Source organism: Schistocerca americana, chromosome 9, assembly GCF_021461395.2.
Source record: "Schistocerca americana isolate TAMUIC-IGC-003095 chromosome 9, iqSchAmer2.1, whole genome shotgun sequence".
NCBI lineage: Eukaryota > Metazoa > Arthropoda > Insecta > Orthoptera > Acrididae > Schistocerca > Schistocerca americana.
The window spans coordinates 68,081,747-68,099,106 of record NC_060127.1 but is presented as its reverse complement, the minus strand read 5'-3'; the positions used below and the strand labels follow the sequence as shown (position 1 = coordinate 68,099,106).

General features: G+C 44.4%; 1 protein-coding gene across 4 annotated transcripts in view; it reads right to left on the bottom strand.

The window, feature by feature from the left end:
• The window catches only part of LOC124550879 (1-phosphatidylinositol 4,5-bisphosphate phosphodiesterase), a 411,295-nt gene that overhangs the window by 179,833 nt on the left and 214,102 nt on the right, over positions 1-17,360 (bottom strand). For all 4 annotated transcript variants that reach the window (XM_047125637.1, XM_047125636.1, XM_047125638.1 and 1 more), the window contains one exon: positions 776-955. In XM_047125637.1, the coding sequence (XP_046981593.1) occupies positions 776-946 (171 nt within the window). In that variant the 5' untranslated portion in view covers positions 947-955. The remainder of the gene's footprint in view (positions 1-775; positions 956-17,360) is intronic.

Below are 17,360 nucleotides of genomic sequence, written 5' to 3'. Positions count from 1 at the left end.
CAAGGATTGGCAAATTCCTTTAAATATTCATAATGTAAAATTGTGCAGCTCACAAAACAAAAAAACTTTGTATCCTATGAGGATAATATCAATGAGTCACTGTTGGAGCTGTCCAACTCATACAAGTACTTGAGTCAAGTAATTTGTAGGGACATGAAATGGAATGAAGCTGTGTTTTGGGATAAAGCCGGTGGTTGGCTTGGGTTTAATGGTAGAATACTGGGTAAGTGTAGTCGGTCTACAAAGGAGACTGTTTACAAATCACTCGTACGAATCATTCTAGATTATTGCTCAAGTGTGTGGGACTTGTACCAGATAGGACTAACAGGGGATATTGAATGCATACAAAAATGGGCACCATAAATGGTCACAGGTTTGGTTGGCCCGTGGGAGAGTATTACAGCGATGCTGAAGGGACTGAGCTCGCAGATGCTTGAGATAGACATAAACCGTCCAGAGAAAGTCTACTGCCAAAGAATCGGCTTTGAATGATTACTCTAGGATCCAATCCCTTTGCACCGCTCACAAAGGAATCGTGAGGACAACATGCTCACATAGGAATCGTGAGGACGATATTAGAAAATTACATAATGCAGAGAGGTAGTCAAACAAAGATTCTTCCCGCGTTCCATGTGTGAGTGGAATGGGAAGAAATCGTAATAACTGGTACAATGGGGCGTACCCTGTGGCATGCACACGTCGTGGTGGTTTGCAGAATGTGGATGTGGGTAGGGGGCAGAGAGTTCAGAGAAGGGCGGCTGGGCAGAGTACTCACGTTGCCCTCGCTCTTCCAGTAGATGAAGAAGCCGTACTCGTCGACCTTGAAGAGGCAGCGCGCCTCGAAGCTGGAGGAGTCCTTCTCCTCGTTCCAGCGGTCGAACACGCAGCCCTGCAGCAGCGGCTCCGGCACCTCGATGCGCCAGTCGAACTCGAACTTCTTCGTCATGGTCCGGCCCTGCGCACACAACACACAACACGGTGAACACAGCGAATATCCAGACGGCAGCTGTGTCTACACGTCGACTTGAAAATGCCTACATACACTGATGTCATGGAACAGCGATATGCCCATATACAGATGGCAGTAGTATCGAATACACAAGGCATAACAGGGCAGTGCGCTAGCGGAGCTATCGCTTGTGCTCAGGTGAAGAAATGGTTCAAATGGCTCTTAGCACTATGGTACTTAACATCTGAGGTCATCAGTCCCCTATAACTTAGAACTACTTAAACCTAACTAACCTAAGGACATCACACACATCCATGCCCGAGGCAGGATTCGAACCCGCGACCGTAGCGGTCGCGCGGTTCCAGACTGAAGCGCCTAGAACCGCTCGTCCACAGCGGCCGGCTACTAAGGTGGTTCATGTGAAAAGGTTTCCGACGTGATTATGGCCGCACGACGGGAATTAACAGATTTTGAACGCGGAATGGTAGCTGGAGTTAGATGGATGGGACATTACATTTCGGGAATCATTTGGGAATTCAGTATTCCGAGATCCACAGTGTCAATAGGGTGACGAGAATATTAAAGTTCCGGCATTACGTCTCACCACAAACATCGCAGTGGCCGATGGCCTTCACTTAACGATCGAGAGCAGCGGCGTTTGCGTAGCGTTGTCAGTGCCCACAGATAAGCAACATTGTGTGAAATAATCGCAGAAATCTATGTGGGACGTACAACGAAAGTATCCGTTAAGACAATACTGCGACATTTGTCGTTATAGGCTGTGGCAGCAGACGACCGACACGAGTGCCTTCGCTGACAGCACAACATCGCATGCACCGCCTCTCCTGGGCTCGTGAACATATCGGTTGGACGCTACACGGGGGGGAAAAACCGTGGCCTGGTCAGATGAGCCTCCATTTCAGCTGGTAAGAGCCGATGATATGGTTCGAGTGTGGGGCACAGCCCACGAAGCCATGGATCCAAATTATGGACAAGGCGTCGTGGAAGCCGGTGATGGGTCCATAATGGTGTGACTAAATACGTGAAATGGAGTGAGTCCTCTGGCCCAACTGAACCGATCACTGACTGGAAATCCTTATGCTCGGCTACATGGAGACCAGTTGCAGCATTTCATGGACTTCATGTTCCCAAACAACGATGGAAGTTTTATGAACGGCAATGGGCTATGTCACCGGGCCAGAATTGTTGGCGTTTGGTTTGAACAACGCACTGGCAATTCCAGCGAATGATTTGGCCACCCAAATCGCCCCACAAGAATCCCGTCTAATAGATATGGGACATCATGGAGAGGTCAGTTCGTGCATAAAATCGTGCACCGGCAACACTTTCGCAATTAAGAATAGCTATGGAGGCAGGCTGGCTCAACATTTCTGCAGGGGACTTCCAACGACTTGTTGAGTCTATCCCACGTCGAGTTACTGCGGTACGCAAGACCAAATGAGTTCCGACGTGATATTACGAAGTGTCCATGACGTTTCGTCATCTCAGTGTATGTACGATATACGAGGGCGTGCGCAAAAGTAATGCCTCCGAATTCTCCGTATATAAACTCTTACAACATTTTTAAATAATACGAACTTTATCAACATTCTACATCTTTGTGCTTCATATCTATATACACTATTGGCCATTAAAATTGCTACACCACGAAGATGATGTGCTACAGACGCGAAATTTAACCGACACGAAAGAGATGCTGTGATATGCAAATGATTAGCTTTTCAGAGCATTCACACAAGGTTGGCGCCCGTGGCGACACCTACACGTGCTGACATGAGGAAAGTTTCCAACCGATTTCTCATACACAAACAGCAGTTGACCGGCGTTGCCTGGTGAAACGTTGTTGTGATGCCTCGTGTAAGGAGGAGAAATGCGTACCATTACGTTTCCGACTTTGATAAAGGACGTATTGTAGCCTATCGTGATTACGGTTTATCGTATCGCGACATTGCTTCTCGCGTTGGTCGAGATCCAATGACTGTTAGCAGAATATGGAATCGGTGGGTTCAGGAGGAACGCCATGCTGGATCCCAACGGCCTCGTATCACTAGCAGTCGAGATGACAGGCATCTTATCCGCATGGCTGTAACGGATCGTGCAGCCACGTCTCGATCCCTGAGTCAACAGATGGGGACGTTTGCAAGACAACAGCCATCTGCACGAACAGTTCGACGACGTTTCCAGCAGCATGGACTATCAGCTCAGAGACCGTGCCTAAATGCCTCTGAGCACTATGGGACTTAACATCTGAGGTCATCAGCCCCATAGAACTTAGAACTACTTAAACCTAACCAACCTAAGGACATCACACACATCCATGCCCGAGGCAGGATTCGAACCTGCGACCGTATCAGTCGCGCGGTTCCGGACTGCAACGCCTAAACCGCGTGGCCACCGCGGTCGGCTCGGAGACCGTGGCTGCGGTTACCCTTGACGCTGCATCACAGACAGGAGCGCCTGCGATGGTGTACTCAACGACGAGCCTGCCTGCACCAATGGCAAAACGTCATTTTTTTCGGATGAATCCAGGTTCTGTTTACAGCATCGTAATGGTCGCATCCGTGTTTGTCGACATCGCGGTGAACGCACATTGGAAGCGTGTATTCGTCATCGCCATACTGGCGTATCACCTGGCGTGATGGTATGGGATGCCACTGGTTACACGTCTCGGTCACCTCTTGTTCGTATTGACGGCACTTTGAACGGTGGACGTTACGTTTCAGATGTGTTACGAACCGTGGCTCTACCCTTCATTCGATCTCTGCGAAACCCTAGGTTTCAGCAGGATAATGTACGACCGCATGTTGCAGGTCCTGTACGGGCCTTTCTGGATACAGAAAATGTTCGACTGTTGCCCTGGCCAGCAAATTCTCCGGATCTCTCACCAATTGAAAACGTCTGGTCAATGGTGGCCGAGCAACTGGCTCGTCACAATACGCCAGTCACTACTCTTGATGAACTGTGGTATCGTGCTGAAGCTGCATGGGCAGCTGTACCTGTACACGCCATCCTAGCTCTGTTTGACTCAATGCCCAGGCGTATCAAAATCGTTATTACGGCCAGAGGTGGTTGTTCTGGATACTGATTTCTCAGGATCTATGCACCCAAATTACCTGAAAATGTAATCACATGTCAGTTCTAGTATAATGTATTTGTCCAATGAATACCATTTTATCATCTGCATTTCTTCTTGATGTAGCAATTTTAATGGCGAGTAGGGTAGTCTACATAGTGACCCTGGCGACGAACACATTTCACCCAACGAGAGACCAGTTTGTTGATAGCATAATTATAGAACGTTTGACCAATGACGGAGGCACAACCTCACCTCTGTTTGTACCGCTCCATCACCATCAAATTGAAATCCTGGAGAGTGTTGTTTAAGTTTTGGAAACAGCTGTCGCACACGTCGGCAGATGTCGCAGTGCTCATGTGCAGTCTCGCACAGCCATGCTTCAAACGAGCCTGCTCCACGTGTGGGCGCTTAGAAGCACCATGACAGCACGGCCTTTCTCACGCAACGACATAGTCCCGTCATCACCGCCGTGTAACACGCTACAAGGCTCCTATCCAAATCAATGCCTACGAGATCGGAAATCGCTGTGTCACCGTACATAATGGCATCCAATGCCGTCACAAGTGTCGGGCCGTATGACGACGACGTATGCAGCCTGGCAGCTTTCGTTCCCCTCCGCTCAGACTTGCCCGTCGTCGAGCAGAACACAGAACCAGAAATGCTGTGAACAGAGGATAGGCTGCCACCACGTGTCCAGCGCCCACCCTGCCGCCGCGTCACGGGGAGCCGCAGCAGTTGGCTCCGCGCTGGCAGTCCGAGGTGCTCCACACCGGAGATACACGAATTCTCCCTCTACGCCTCCATGCCCCTGCCTCCGCCGCAACCATTAAAGCACCTCAAGCCGCTACAGCAGAGACCATAGAGTAAATATCTCTGGAGTGAACATTGCCTTCTGCGCATGTTGTCAACATTAAACCGGGATTGTCACGTGTTTTCGGGACTTCGCTGTGCGTGTGTGCTTTCTGCAGCGTTTGAAGTTTATAATATCAAGCGTTTTTGTTGTGTTTCACTGTTTGTTGATAGTGTAATAGCGATGGTTAATTACCGTTGTTGCTACGGACGCAAAGAAATATACTTGAAAGGAGGGATGGTAACTTTTCATGGGTACATACCACGTAGCTCTAACTAGAGTTATCCTATTAGTAAGAGACACTGTATATGTTTAAAAATTTCGAGACGCATTATAATTAAGGCTTGATTCTGTAGACCTATTTTTCTACTATTTTATGACTATATAATAGATATTACGGCTCGTAGAAAAGCTTACAAACAATCGCTTCCTCTCGTAAATTTGCTGGTGAAACAGGAAAAGGAATCGTTAGTTGTTTCAGCAAATACTATCCTCCATGCATTTATCAGTGACTTGTCGATCATGTATATAGATTACTCAGTCTACTATTTATTTAATAAACTGGGAGCAAATACGTAAAACGCGTTAAATAAATACTTCAAAGTGTCACCAGTAAGAAAAATTGTGCTTTAGGTCGCAAAAACGAGAAAAGAAATACGTAGAAATAGCAGAAAAAAGGACGAATTAGCAGGGATATAATCGCTAATGTGTGGCAAATTCGGTGTTTTTCGGACACTTGCAAAAGTACTAGCGTACTGTCAAGTCGTTTTGAAAGACTATCATTGCCAAAATGTACGTCAGGCTCTGTAATTCTATAAAGTGCCGTATCATACCGAAAACTACCTAAAATCGAGTGCATCTGAACTCGTGACACCTATCGAAAAGAAGCAGGATGTAATATCACTTGCCCTTAAAAGTTACGTAGCTGGTTTATTCCCGGTATCAAATGGATACTGTTAAAATGTCTGCGCAACATATATAAATAATCCACGACACGTACGAAAAGAATCCATCTGTACTGAAACACGTATGTTGTGTGGCGGCGATGGCGAGGCATTGCAGAGTCTCTGACCAGAGAGCCATTTATCGTGGCTAGTCTGCGCTTGACCGCGCGAGAGTTGCGAGCGGTACTCTGTCAGTAGTAGTCGTGCAGTACAGTTGCGAGCAGTAGTCAGTGGGCAGTCTGTCAGTAGCAGTAGGGCAGAGCAGTATGTCGGTAGCAGCAGCCCAGTGCAGTTGTGTGTGAGGAGTCGGCGGGCGTCGACATGGCACTCTGGTCAAGATTCAGGATGAGGTATATTATTTTTAAATGCGCTCAGCTAATAATGTAAATTAACTGTAACTAATTTGTGCAATAATCGCCCCAATCATAATTTTGGTTTTCAAAGCAATATTTTTAACAAAAGAACTATTTAATTGAACGAACGATTTCCTTCCATTTCCTTTAAAGAAAAGTTTCCGTTAAATTAAAAAAAAAAATATTACTTGCGATGCAGTTCCTCCAAGCCGTGGCCAACAATAAGAGCAGAAATTTGACATGCAGTTTCAATGAGGTAAGAAATTAATTATGATTTTTTTTGCACAGGGCCAAAGACCGATATTTTGGTTTAATTGAGTTATCATTATCACTGAGATTTTCTTATCACTGAATTGACTTTCATTTTTTTGTGAGGAACTTATACTTGGGTCAGATTGCTAATTTTTGTCTAATTGTCATTGTCATTGAATTTATTTGCTGGGAGCTTACGTTAGGTTGTATTCTTGTTAACATTCAACTATTGCGTTTCAAAATTTCTCTGGGGAGCTTACACTTAGCTCAATGTCCATTAGCTTTTAAAATAAAATATCTCTTAAAATTTTCGGTGGGGAGGTTACAGTACTAGAGATGTAGTGACATTGAAAATATACAGGGCGCTATACGGACAAACATACGACGTCCCGAGAACACGTGACCAGGCCGGCAATGTATGTTGATAACACAAAATCTATTCTGCGCATGTGAATGCTCACTCCAGAGATATTTGCTCTATGGCAGAGACAGAAGAGAACACACATACTGAAGCACAGTGGTTAAAAGCAGGCCAGCTTGGGCTTCCGCAAGGCCTGCCAAGTTTCACGGCACCCGTTTGTCTGCTGCAACTGACAACAGGTTGGACTTTCACTCCAAAGTGACTACAGAATAGCCAGGTGTATATTGAGCAAGCAGTAAAGGAAACAAAAGAAAAATTCGGAGTAGGTATAAAATCCAAGGAGAAGAAATAAAAACTTTGGGGTTCGCCGATGACATTGTAATTCTGTCAGAGACAGCAAAGCACTTGGAAGAGCAACTGAACGAAATGGACAGTGTCTTGAAAGGAGGGTATAAGATGAACATCAACAAAAGCAAAACAAGGATAATGGAATGTAGTTTAACTAAGTCGGGTGATGCAGAGGAAATTAGATTAGGAAATGAGACACTTAAAGCAGTAAAGGACTTTTGCTATTTGGGGAGCAGAATAACTGATGATGGTCGAAGTAGAGAGGATATAAAATGTACACTGGCAATGGCAAGGAAAGCGTTTCTGGAGAAGAGAAATTTGTTAACATCGAGTATAGATTTAAGTATCAGGAAGTCGTTTCTGAAAGTATTTGTATGGAGTGTAGCCATGTATGGAAGTGAAACATGGACGATAAATAGTTTGGACAAGAAGGAAATAGTAGCTTTCGAAATGTGGTGCTACAGAAGAATGCTGAAGATTAGATGGGTAGATCACATAACTAATGAGGAGGCACTGAATAGAATTGGGGAGAAGAGGTTTGTGGCACAACTTGACTAGAAGAAGGGATCGGTTGGTAGGACATGTTCTGAGGCATCGAGGGATCACCAATTTAGTATTGGAGGGCAACGTGGAGGGTAAAAATCGTAGAGGGAGACCAAGAAATGAATACATGAAGCAGATTCAGAACGAGGTAGATTGCAGTAGGTACTGGGAGATGAAGAAGCTTGCACAGGATAGAGTAGCATGGAGAGCTGCATCAAACCAGTCTCAGGACTGAAGACCACAACAACAACAACAACAACAACAACAACAAACGTATCAGCGTAGATACTTTCATTGCAACTCAGCTGTCTTAATGGTGGGAACAGCAAAATGAACCAACCGGACATATTTCGGGCTTGCTCATTTATTTCGATATGAACGGTTTTCTCTGCAACTTCACCTTCTTTCTACTAGTACTGGCTATCCTACATTCTAAGCATCATCAGGTCACCTCTACTACATGTTTTCTGTAGTAAGCATACTATCTCGGAAAATTGAGATCCTTTGCAGTTAAGAACCTGAAAATATTGCACGCAACGACAACTAAAGTAAGGTGTTCAGAAATCTAGTTTTGCGAAATAGGACCCCGGTTATACCCGTTTTAATTACTTTGTCCAGGATGTGTATTGCGGATTCGCTGAATTCATTCTAGTCGCCAAAACAGTTCGTTCTAAATTTCCCAAAATGCATTTTAGCAAACGCTAAGTTCGTTTTTCGTATCATGTAAATCTAAAAAGCACAAGTCTAAAAGAAGAAACTTTTCTTTCGTGTTAACCTTTCTTCGCACTACGTAACAATACTAAGAGAATAACAGTTTTTAATATCCATTGAGTAATATATTCTTCATAATTCAGTCAATGATTGCACAAAATTTTGAAGGACTTTTTTTTTTTTTGGTCATCAGTCTACTGACTGGTTTGATGCGGCCCGCCACAAATTCCTTTCCTGTGCTAACCTCTTCATCTCAGAGTAGCACTTGCAACCTACGTCCTCAATTATTTGCTTGACGTATCCCAATCTCTGTCTTCCTCTACAGTTTTTGGCCTCTACAGCTCCCTCTAGTACCATGGAAGTCATTCCCTCATGTCTCAGCAGATGTCCTACCATCCTGTCCTTTCTCCTTATCAGTGTTTTCCACATATTTCTTTCCTCTCCGATTCTGCGTAGAAACTCCTCATTCCTTACCTTATCAGTCCACCTAATTTTCAACATTCGTCTATAGCACCACATCTCAAATGCTTCGATTCTCTTCTGTTCCGGTTTTCCCCACAGTCCAGGTTTCACTACCATATAATGCTGTACTCCAGACGTACATCCTCAGAAATTTCTTCCTCAAATTAAGGCCGGTATTTGATATGAGTCGACTTCTCTTGGCCAGAAGTGCCTTTTTTGCCATAGCGAGTCTGCTTTTGATGTCCTCCTTGCTCCGTCCGTCATTGGTTATTTTACTGCCTAGGTAGCAGAATTCATTAACTTCATTGACTTCGTGACCATCAATCCTTATGTTAAGTTTCTCGCTGTTCTCATTTCTACTACTTCTCATTACCTTCGTCTTTCTCCGATTTACTCTCAAACCATACTGTGTGCTAATTAGACTGTTCATTCCGTTCAGCAGATCATTTAATTCTTCTTCACTTTCACTCAAGATAGCAATGTCATCAGCGAATCATATCATTGATATCCTTTCACCTTGTATTTTTATTCCACTCCTGAACCTTTCTTATTTCCATCATTGCTTCCTCGATGTACAGATTGAAGAGTAGGGGCGAAAGGCTACAGCCTTGTCTTACACCCTTCTTAATACGAGCACTTCGTTCTTGATCGTCCACTCTTATTATTCCCTGTTGGTTGTTGTACATATTGTATATGACCCGTCTCTCCCTATAGCTTACCCCTACTTTTTTCAGAATCTCGAACAGCTTGCACCATTTTATATTGTCGAACGCTTTTTCCAGGTCGACAAATCCTATGAAAGTTTCTTGATTTTTCTTTAGCCTTGCTTCCATTATTAGCCATAACGTCAGAATTGTCTCTCTCGTCCCTTTACTTTTCCTAAAGCCAAACTGATCGTCACCTAGCGCATTCTCAATTTTCTTTTCCATTCTTCTGTATATTATTCTTGTAAGCAGCTTCGATGCTTGAGCTGTTAAGCTGATTGTGCGATAATTCTCGCACTTGTGAGCTCTTGCCGTCTTCGGAATTGTGTGGATGATGCTTTTCCGAAAGTCAGATGGTATATCGCCAGACTCATATAGTCTACAACCAACGTGAATAGTCGTTTTGTTGCCACTTCCCCCAATGATTTTGGAAATTCTGATGGAATGTTATCTATCCCTTCTGCCTTATTTGACCGTAAGTCCTCCAAAGCTCTTTTAAATTCCGATTCTAATACTGGATCCCCTATCTCCTCTAAATCGACTCCTGTTTCTTCTTCTATCACATCAGACAAATCTTCACCCTCATAGAGGCTTTCAATGTATTCTTTCCACCTATCTGCTCTCTCCTCTGCATTTAACCGTGGAATTCCCGTTGCACTCTTAATGTTACCACCGTTGCTTTTAATGTCACCAAAGGTTGTTTTGACTTTCCTGTATGCTGAGTCTGTCCTTCCGACAATCATATCTTTTTCGATGTCTTCACATTTTTTCTGCAGCCACTTCTTCTTAGCTTCCCTGCACTTCCTATTTATTTCATTCCTCAGCGACTCGTATTTCTGTATTCCTGATTTTCCCGGAACATGTTTGTACTTCCTCCTTTCATCAATCAACTGAAGTATTTCTTCTGTTACCCATGGTTTCTTCGCAGCTACCTTCTTTGTACCTATGTTTTCCTTCCCAACTTCTGTGATGGCCCTTTTTAGAGATGTCCATTCCTCTTCAACTGTACTGCCTACTGCGCTATTCCTTATTGCTGTATCTATAGCGCTAGAGAACTTCAAAAGTATCTCGTCATTCCTTAGTACTTCCATATCCCACTTCTTTGCGTATTGATTCTTCCCGACTAATGTCTTGAACTTCAGCCTACTCTTCATCACTACTATATTGTGATCTGAGTCTATATCTGCTCCTGGTTACGCCTTACAATCCAGTATCTGATTTCGGAATCTCTGTCTGACCATGATGTAATCTAATTGAAATCTTCCCGTATCTCCCGGCCTTTTCCAAGTATACCTCCTCCTCTTGTGATTCTTGAACAGGGTATTCGCTATTACTAGGTGAAACTTGTTACAGAACTCAATTAGTATTTCTCCTCTTTCATTCCTTGTCCCAAGCCCACATTCTCCTGTAACCTTTTCTTCTACTCCTTCCCCTACAACTGCATTCCAGTTGCCCATGACTATTAGATTTTCGTCCCCCTTTACATACTGCATTACCCCTTCAACATCCTCATACACTTTCTCTATCTGTTCATCTTCAGCTTGTGACGTCGGCATGTATACCTGAACTATCGTTGTCGGTGTTGGTCTGCTGTCGATTCTGATTAGAACAACCCGGTCACTGAACTGTTCACAGTAACACACCCTCTGCCCTACCTTCCTATTCATAACGAATCCTACACCTGTTATACCATTTTCTGCTGCTGTTGATATTACCCGATACTCATCTGACCAGAAATCCTTGTCTTCCTTTCACTTCACTGACCCCTACTATATCTAGATTGAGTCTTTGCATTTCCCTTTTCAGATTTTCTAGTTTCCCTACCACGTTCAAGCTTCTGACATTCCACGCCCCGACTCGTAGAACGTTATCCTTTCGTAGATTATTCAATCTTTTTCTCGTGGTAACCTCCCCCTTGGGAGTCCCCTCCCGGAGATCCGAATGGGGGACTATTCAGGAAACTTTTGCCAATGGAGAGATCATCATGACACTTCTTCAATTACAGGCCACATGTCCTGCGGATACACGTTACGTGTCTTTAATGCAGTGGTTTCCATTGCCTTCTGCATCCTCATGTCGCTGATCATTGCTGATTCTTCCGCCTTTAGGGGCAATTTCCCACCTCTATCGGCTCCTCCGCCGTCTTTGACAAGGCCGTTGGCAGAATGAGGCTGACTTCTTATTGCCGGAAGTCTTCGGCCGCCAATGCTGATTATTTATCAAAATTTAGGCAGTGACGTTTTGATTATGAATCGAAGACGCTGCCCCTAGACCACAGCCTCCTTTTGAAGGACTATATACCACTAAATGGACTCAAGTCGTTGGCACATTTCCGCATCCTTGCCAGCCACTGAGTCTTTGACCTCTTTCAAAATATTTATGGAGTGAGGAAACTGCTGGTCAAATTTAGAGACACGTCGTAAAATACTCGAGGTTCCCGAGTGAGTGTTTAGTAACTTTTTACACAATTTTCATTGTGAGACACCTACCTTATTATTAGAAGCTGCTTCATAAACACACGAAAACTCTTCCGCTGCTGGACTTGGATCTGTGTCGTGACTACTATATACAGAGTGAAATTAATAAAACCAACAAACTGCAGGAGCGGATTCCTGACTGGAAACGGAGGAAAAAAAGGTCCTATGAACATGCGTCCGGAAATGCACAGTTGCCAAGGTAGATGGCGCTGACGAATAGCAGTTCCTCTGACGATGTGGCGTGTGCTGCAGGCTGAGAGACTGACGTGGCGTACAGTAAGCAGCAAACTGGTCCTGTATTCACGTCGGGAGGAAGCCGAGGCGGTGCTTGTGTACGGCCGAGCAGATGGAAACGGTCGAGAGGCAGCACAGCTATAGCAAAACAAGGACCCTCAGCGACACCAACCACATCCCTCACAGTGGAAGCCCTTTTTGAGGGTTTGTCTGATCATTGGTCCTTTCACACAGACGAACATGCAGGGAGGCGGCGGCTGTGCGTACACGAGGTTAGGTGGACCAGGTTCGGCAGGATATTGATACGAACCCCAGCACAAGCACCAGGTATGTGGAACGCTAGCATGGTGTAAGCCAAAGTACGATTATCGGTATCTTGAATGACAGTGCATCCCCTGAAGGCCGCTTTGAACATCTGTTGTAACGTGGATACGATGCACCTCTGTACTCTTCCGGGACGATATGTGATCGCTGCACGCACACTGTCCAGCTGGGGACATTTGCTGTTCCTACAGTTAAGATAGCTGAGCTGCAGTGAAACTACCTACCCAAACACATACCTGGGTATTCTGCAGTCGCACTGGACTGACAGCTCAACCTGCTGTCAGGTGCAGCAGGCTGAGTGAGTCCCGAGAAGCTTGCCAGACCTGCGAAACCCAAGCTGGCCTGCTTTAACCACTGTGCTTCAGTATAGGGAGGCATTTGAAGAAAAGTCCGTGCAAAAATAAAAACCACTTTCGCGTTTAGGGTAAGCCTTTTTTATTTTTCGATGGTTCAAATGGCTCTGAGCACTATGGGACTCAACTGCTGAGGTCATTAGTCCCCTAGAACTTAGAACTAGTTAAACCTAACTAACCTAAGGACATCACAAACATCCATGCCCGAGGCAGGATTCGAACCTGCGACCGTAGCGGTCCTGCGGTTCCAGACTGCAGCGCCTTTAACCGCACGGCCACTTCGGCCGGCTTATTTTTCGACATAGTTTCCTTTTAGGCTTATACACTTTGCCCGATGCTGTTCTAATTTGTTGATCCCTTCCGATTAATAGGAACTATCCAAGTCTTCAAAATAGCTATTAGTTGCTACAACAGGGTGTATACGGGGACAAGGAAAAAAAGTTCCCGGATTATTCCCGGAATTCTCCCGAATATCCCATTTAAAAAATAAGCTTTTTCCCGGGCGAAAATACAATTTTTCTGTGCTAAGTGGCAGTAGGTATTCCGTAGATTTTCCCTCTGAACTGTAAAACTTATCAATCCTTTGAATGGTTAACGTTTTATACAATCGCATAGAACTTCCCAGAAAAAAAGAAAATACGGGGCAGAGAAGTTTTGGAGAGACTTTTAATAAAAAAAAAGGGAGAAGTTTTGGAAAGACCTTTGATTTGCAGCAACTTATACGCTGCATATTTTCGTATTACGAAAGTATAAATTCGAATTGCACCAAACACAGCGCGTTAGTTTCCGGAGCGTTGAAACCGAGGTTGCGATGTCCTTTTGTAAGCGAGTCATATCTCAAGCAACGAGATCTCGCCAGCCGATGACAGCAGCTATTCATAGCATAGGACACGTGTTATAGTCAGCCAATAGCAAGATTACTGGTTACATAGCGCGAACACAGAAGAGGAAAAGTTAACGGTTTACATTAATGTACACAGTACCGTATATCTACAAGAAAAGCTAAGCTTTCACATATAATTTTGGTCTCTTAAGTTAACACGCTACAACAGAAGCTAAGCTTTCACATGTAATATCGATTTATTTATTTATTTATTTTTGCGTGTGTCATACTTGAAGATACATCACACAAATGTGCCAGTAAATTTAAAATTCTGACGTAAATGTCTCGGCTCGAAATTCTTGTAAGTGGCTGGTCCTCAAACTGTTCAGTTTCGAACGCTCTGTGATTTAGATTCCATCACACTTTCTCACACGTAACCTAATTCACCTTGCGTAAAAAGAAATTTACTTTGAAAGTAACGCTTTTCTGACCACCGTTCGCAATGATATCCGGAGACTGTTAGAAATAGGTTCGATTTACCAGTTGCCAGAGAGCGCCAGAAAACAGACATTATTGTGCGTGTGCACCTGTAGTGGTGTAGGAAGCCCGCATGTTCGTGTGTATGAAGCACTAACAAAGGTTACACTACACCATAAAGGAAACAGGGCATCAGAGGATACTCCAAAGAGCATCGAAATTTCGTAAACCATACTAAAATGCGTAATTCGGATTGAAGTGCAAATTGGCTTTTTCCAGATTCACAATGAAGTAGGTCCCATCTGATATTAAGCCTTTCAGTGTGGTTTTTGGGATGTAAATTTTCTTGGAGTAGCAGTACTCTGCGATCTCATTTTTGGTTCTTTATTATGGCATAATGCCATATATGGCAGAAGATGATAACGTGGACTTGAAATTGCACTTGAAATTCAGCGAACAGTTGGAACTAGGCAATACTGTAGAAGGAAACACTTCGTTTCAAATAAAATGATTGCCTCAGCGGAAAGATTAATAAAACCAAATTTCTTTAGCAAACTTGCAAAAAAAGCTTCACTGTTCTGCAAGGCGATTAATGCTTGACTGCTACTAACTTGGAAATAAAATAAGATCAGAAAACTGGAATTAATAATATATTTTTGCCCTCCATAATTATGTGAATGTATTTTAATTCACTCGATAACTCCAGGCCACAGAAATCCGTTTTGTTTTCATTTGACGTGGGAGTTGGACACGAAGAGAAGCAGCGAAATCACTTAACGTAAACACGAATCACATGGAGGTTAACCCCCTCCCCACTAGACAACTCTGTGCAAGCGTGAATCTGGCAGCTAGGGCGCGGGAGAAAATTTTTTCTCGTTTGCATCTGGCTGCTTGCTGCTACTACCGAACAGCTAACAGCCAAACTTCAAGTAACGGGAGAAGGTACTGCTTATATGCGAGTCAAATGCGGATACCCAACAGACCGTTGGCAACTGGTCAAAGGAACCTAATGTGAACAGTTGTGACGTCATGCTCATAGCAAGCAGTTTATTGTTACGAAGCATTACAGTCTGCGCCCTACTGCCTTTGACATATTTTTGCTATTTGCAGAAGCTTGTGCGTGCACGGTCTTTTGTTGTTGTAAATTGCACATTTCCTTTGCCACTGAAGTTTTATTTTTTTCCCTCTCGTTTATATTTTATAGCTGCAGTATCATTCTCCAGTAGCAGAATACAATAACATTCTTTGCTAGAGAATCAATTCTGCAGTCAAAAACTGAAAGCTAAAACAACGAAAAATTCCCGGAATTCCGAAAAATTCACGGGTTTTTCACGGTTTTTTCCCGGATGAAAAAATTCCCGGGTTTTTCCCGGATTTCCCGGTTGCCCTGGGTCGTATACACCCTGTACAATTACCTACTCGTTTGAATAAAATCTTTGTCTCGCCAGCCATTTCTTCAAATTGGGGAACAAATAGTAGTCCGAAGGAGCCAAGTCTGGAGAATAGGGGGGGGGGGGGGGGGGGGGGGGGGTTGTGAAACGAGCTAGAATCCTATTTGGATTAATTTTGCGACCACAACTGCTGAGGTGTGTGCTGGATCATTGTCATGATGGAAAAGGATATTTTTGCGGTCCAATCGCCGGCGTTTTTCTTGCAGCTCGGTTTTCAAACGGTCCAATAACGATAAATAATATGCACCTGTAATAGTTTTACCCTTTTCCAGATGGTCGATGAGGATTATCCCTTGCGAATCCCAAAAGACAGTCGCCATAACCTTTCTAGCCAAAGGAATGGTCTACGCCTTTTGTGGTGGAGATTCTCCCTTGGTCGACCGTTGTTTAGGTTGTTTTTTGGTCTCGGGAGCACAGTACTGTATCCATGTTTCATACACAGTGACGAAACGACGCTTAAAGTCCTGCGGATTCTTCCTGAACAGCTGCAAACCATCCTTGCAACACTTCACACGATTCCGTTTTTGGTCAAGCGTGAGCAATCGCGAAACCCATCTTGCGGACAGCTTTCTCATGTCCAAATGTTTATGCAAAATATTATTTACCCGTTCATTCGAGATGCGCCCACAGCACTAGCAATCTCAACGCACCTTAACTCTTCTGTCAACCAACACCATACCATGGATTTTATCAATGATTTCTGGAGTCGTAACCTCCACAGCGTGTCCGGAACGTTCAGCATCACTTGTGCCCGTATGGCCACTCCGAAAATTTTGAAACCACGTATATACTGTTCTCATCGAAGGTGCAGAGTCCCCGTAATGTTTGTCGAGCTTCTCTTTAGTCTCCTGAGGCGTTTTGCCTATCATACAGTAACGTTTAACTACCACATGAAATTCTTTTTCGTGCATTTTTTGACAATCACTCGACTTCCTAGATTCACACGAATGCCAAACACAAATAAGTAGACCAATATGACAAACTTGGTGTGCGATCTTTCCAAAGATGCTTCTAACTAAACATGACCTCGATACGCGACGGTGGTGCCATCTCTGGGACTTTGCACGGACTTTTCAAACGCTCCTCGTAGCAGGTTAAGCTGCTTTAATGGTTGCGGCGGAGATAGGGGCAGGCAGGATGGAAGGAGAATTTGTACTCTGCCTCGTTAGCGCTAGCGGGTGTTGGCGGTGTGGCAGAACAGAGCGCCCACACACATGTGCAGTTGCCGGCGGCCACGTCACTTCAGCGGCGGCTCAAAGCGGGTCGCCGCTTCAGAAGGTGCCGCTGCTCTTCCGACCCGACGCGCACCCCAAAGTGGCGCTCGCTCGCAAGCACGCGCTTGCTGCCGCGACCCCAAAATACAGGGCATCGTCATGCAGGTCGAAAGCTTTTAAGCTAAGATTAGACGGGCGTTTTTATGCAATTTTTGTGCGATAAATAACGCGAGAAATATAGACCCACTGTTGTGGCATATGACGTGGCTACGCACACTGACGAAGGACAGGCGCGTTTTCAAGGTAGTACCGCAGACGGAGGGACCTGGTCCCATTTCCTCGCGTCAAAAGACGCATGTGGTAGAGGCTACACGTGCGTTAAGGGGGACACACAGTGACTCAAATTTTTTTATTACAGAATTGTAATACACTA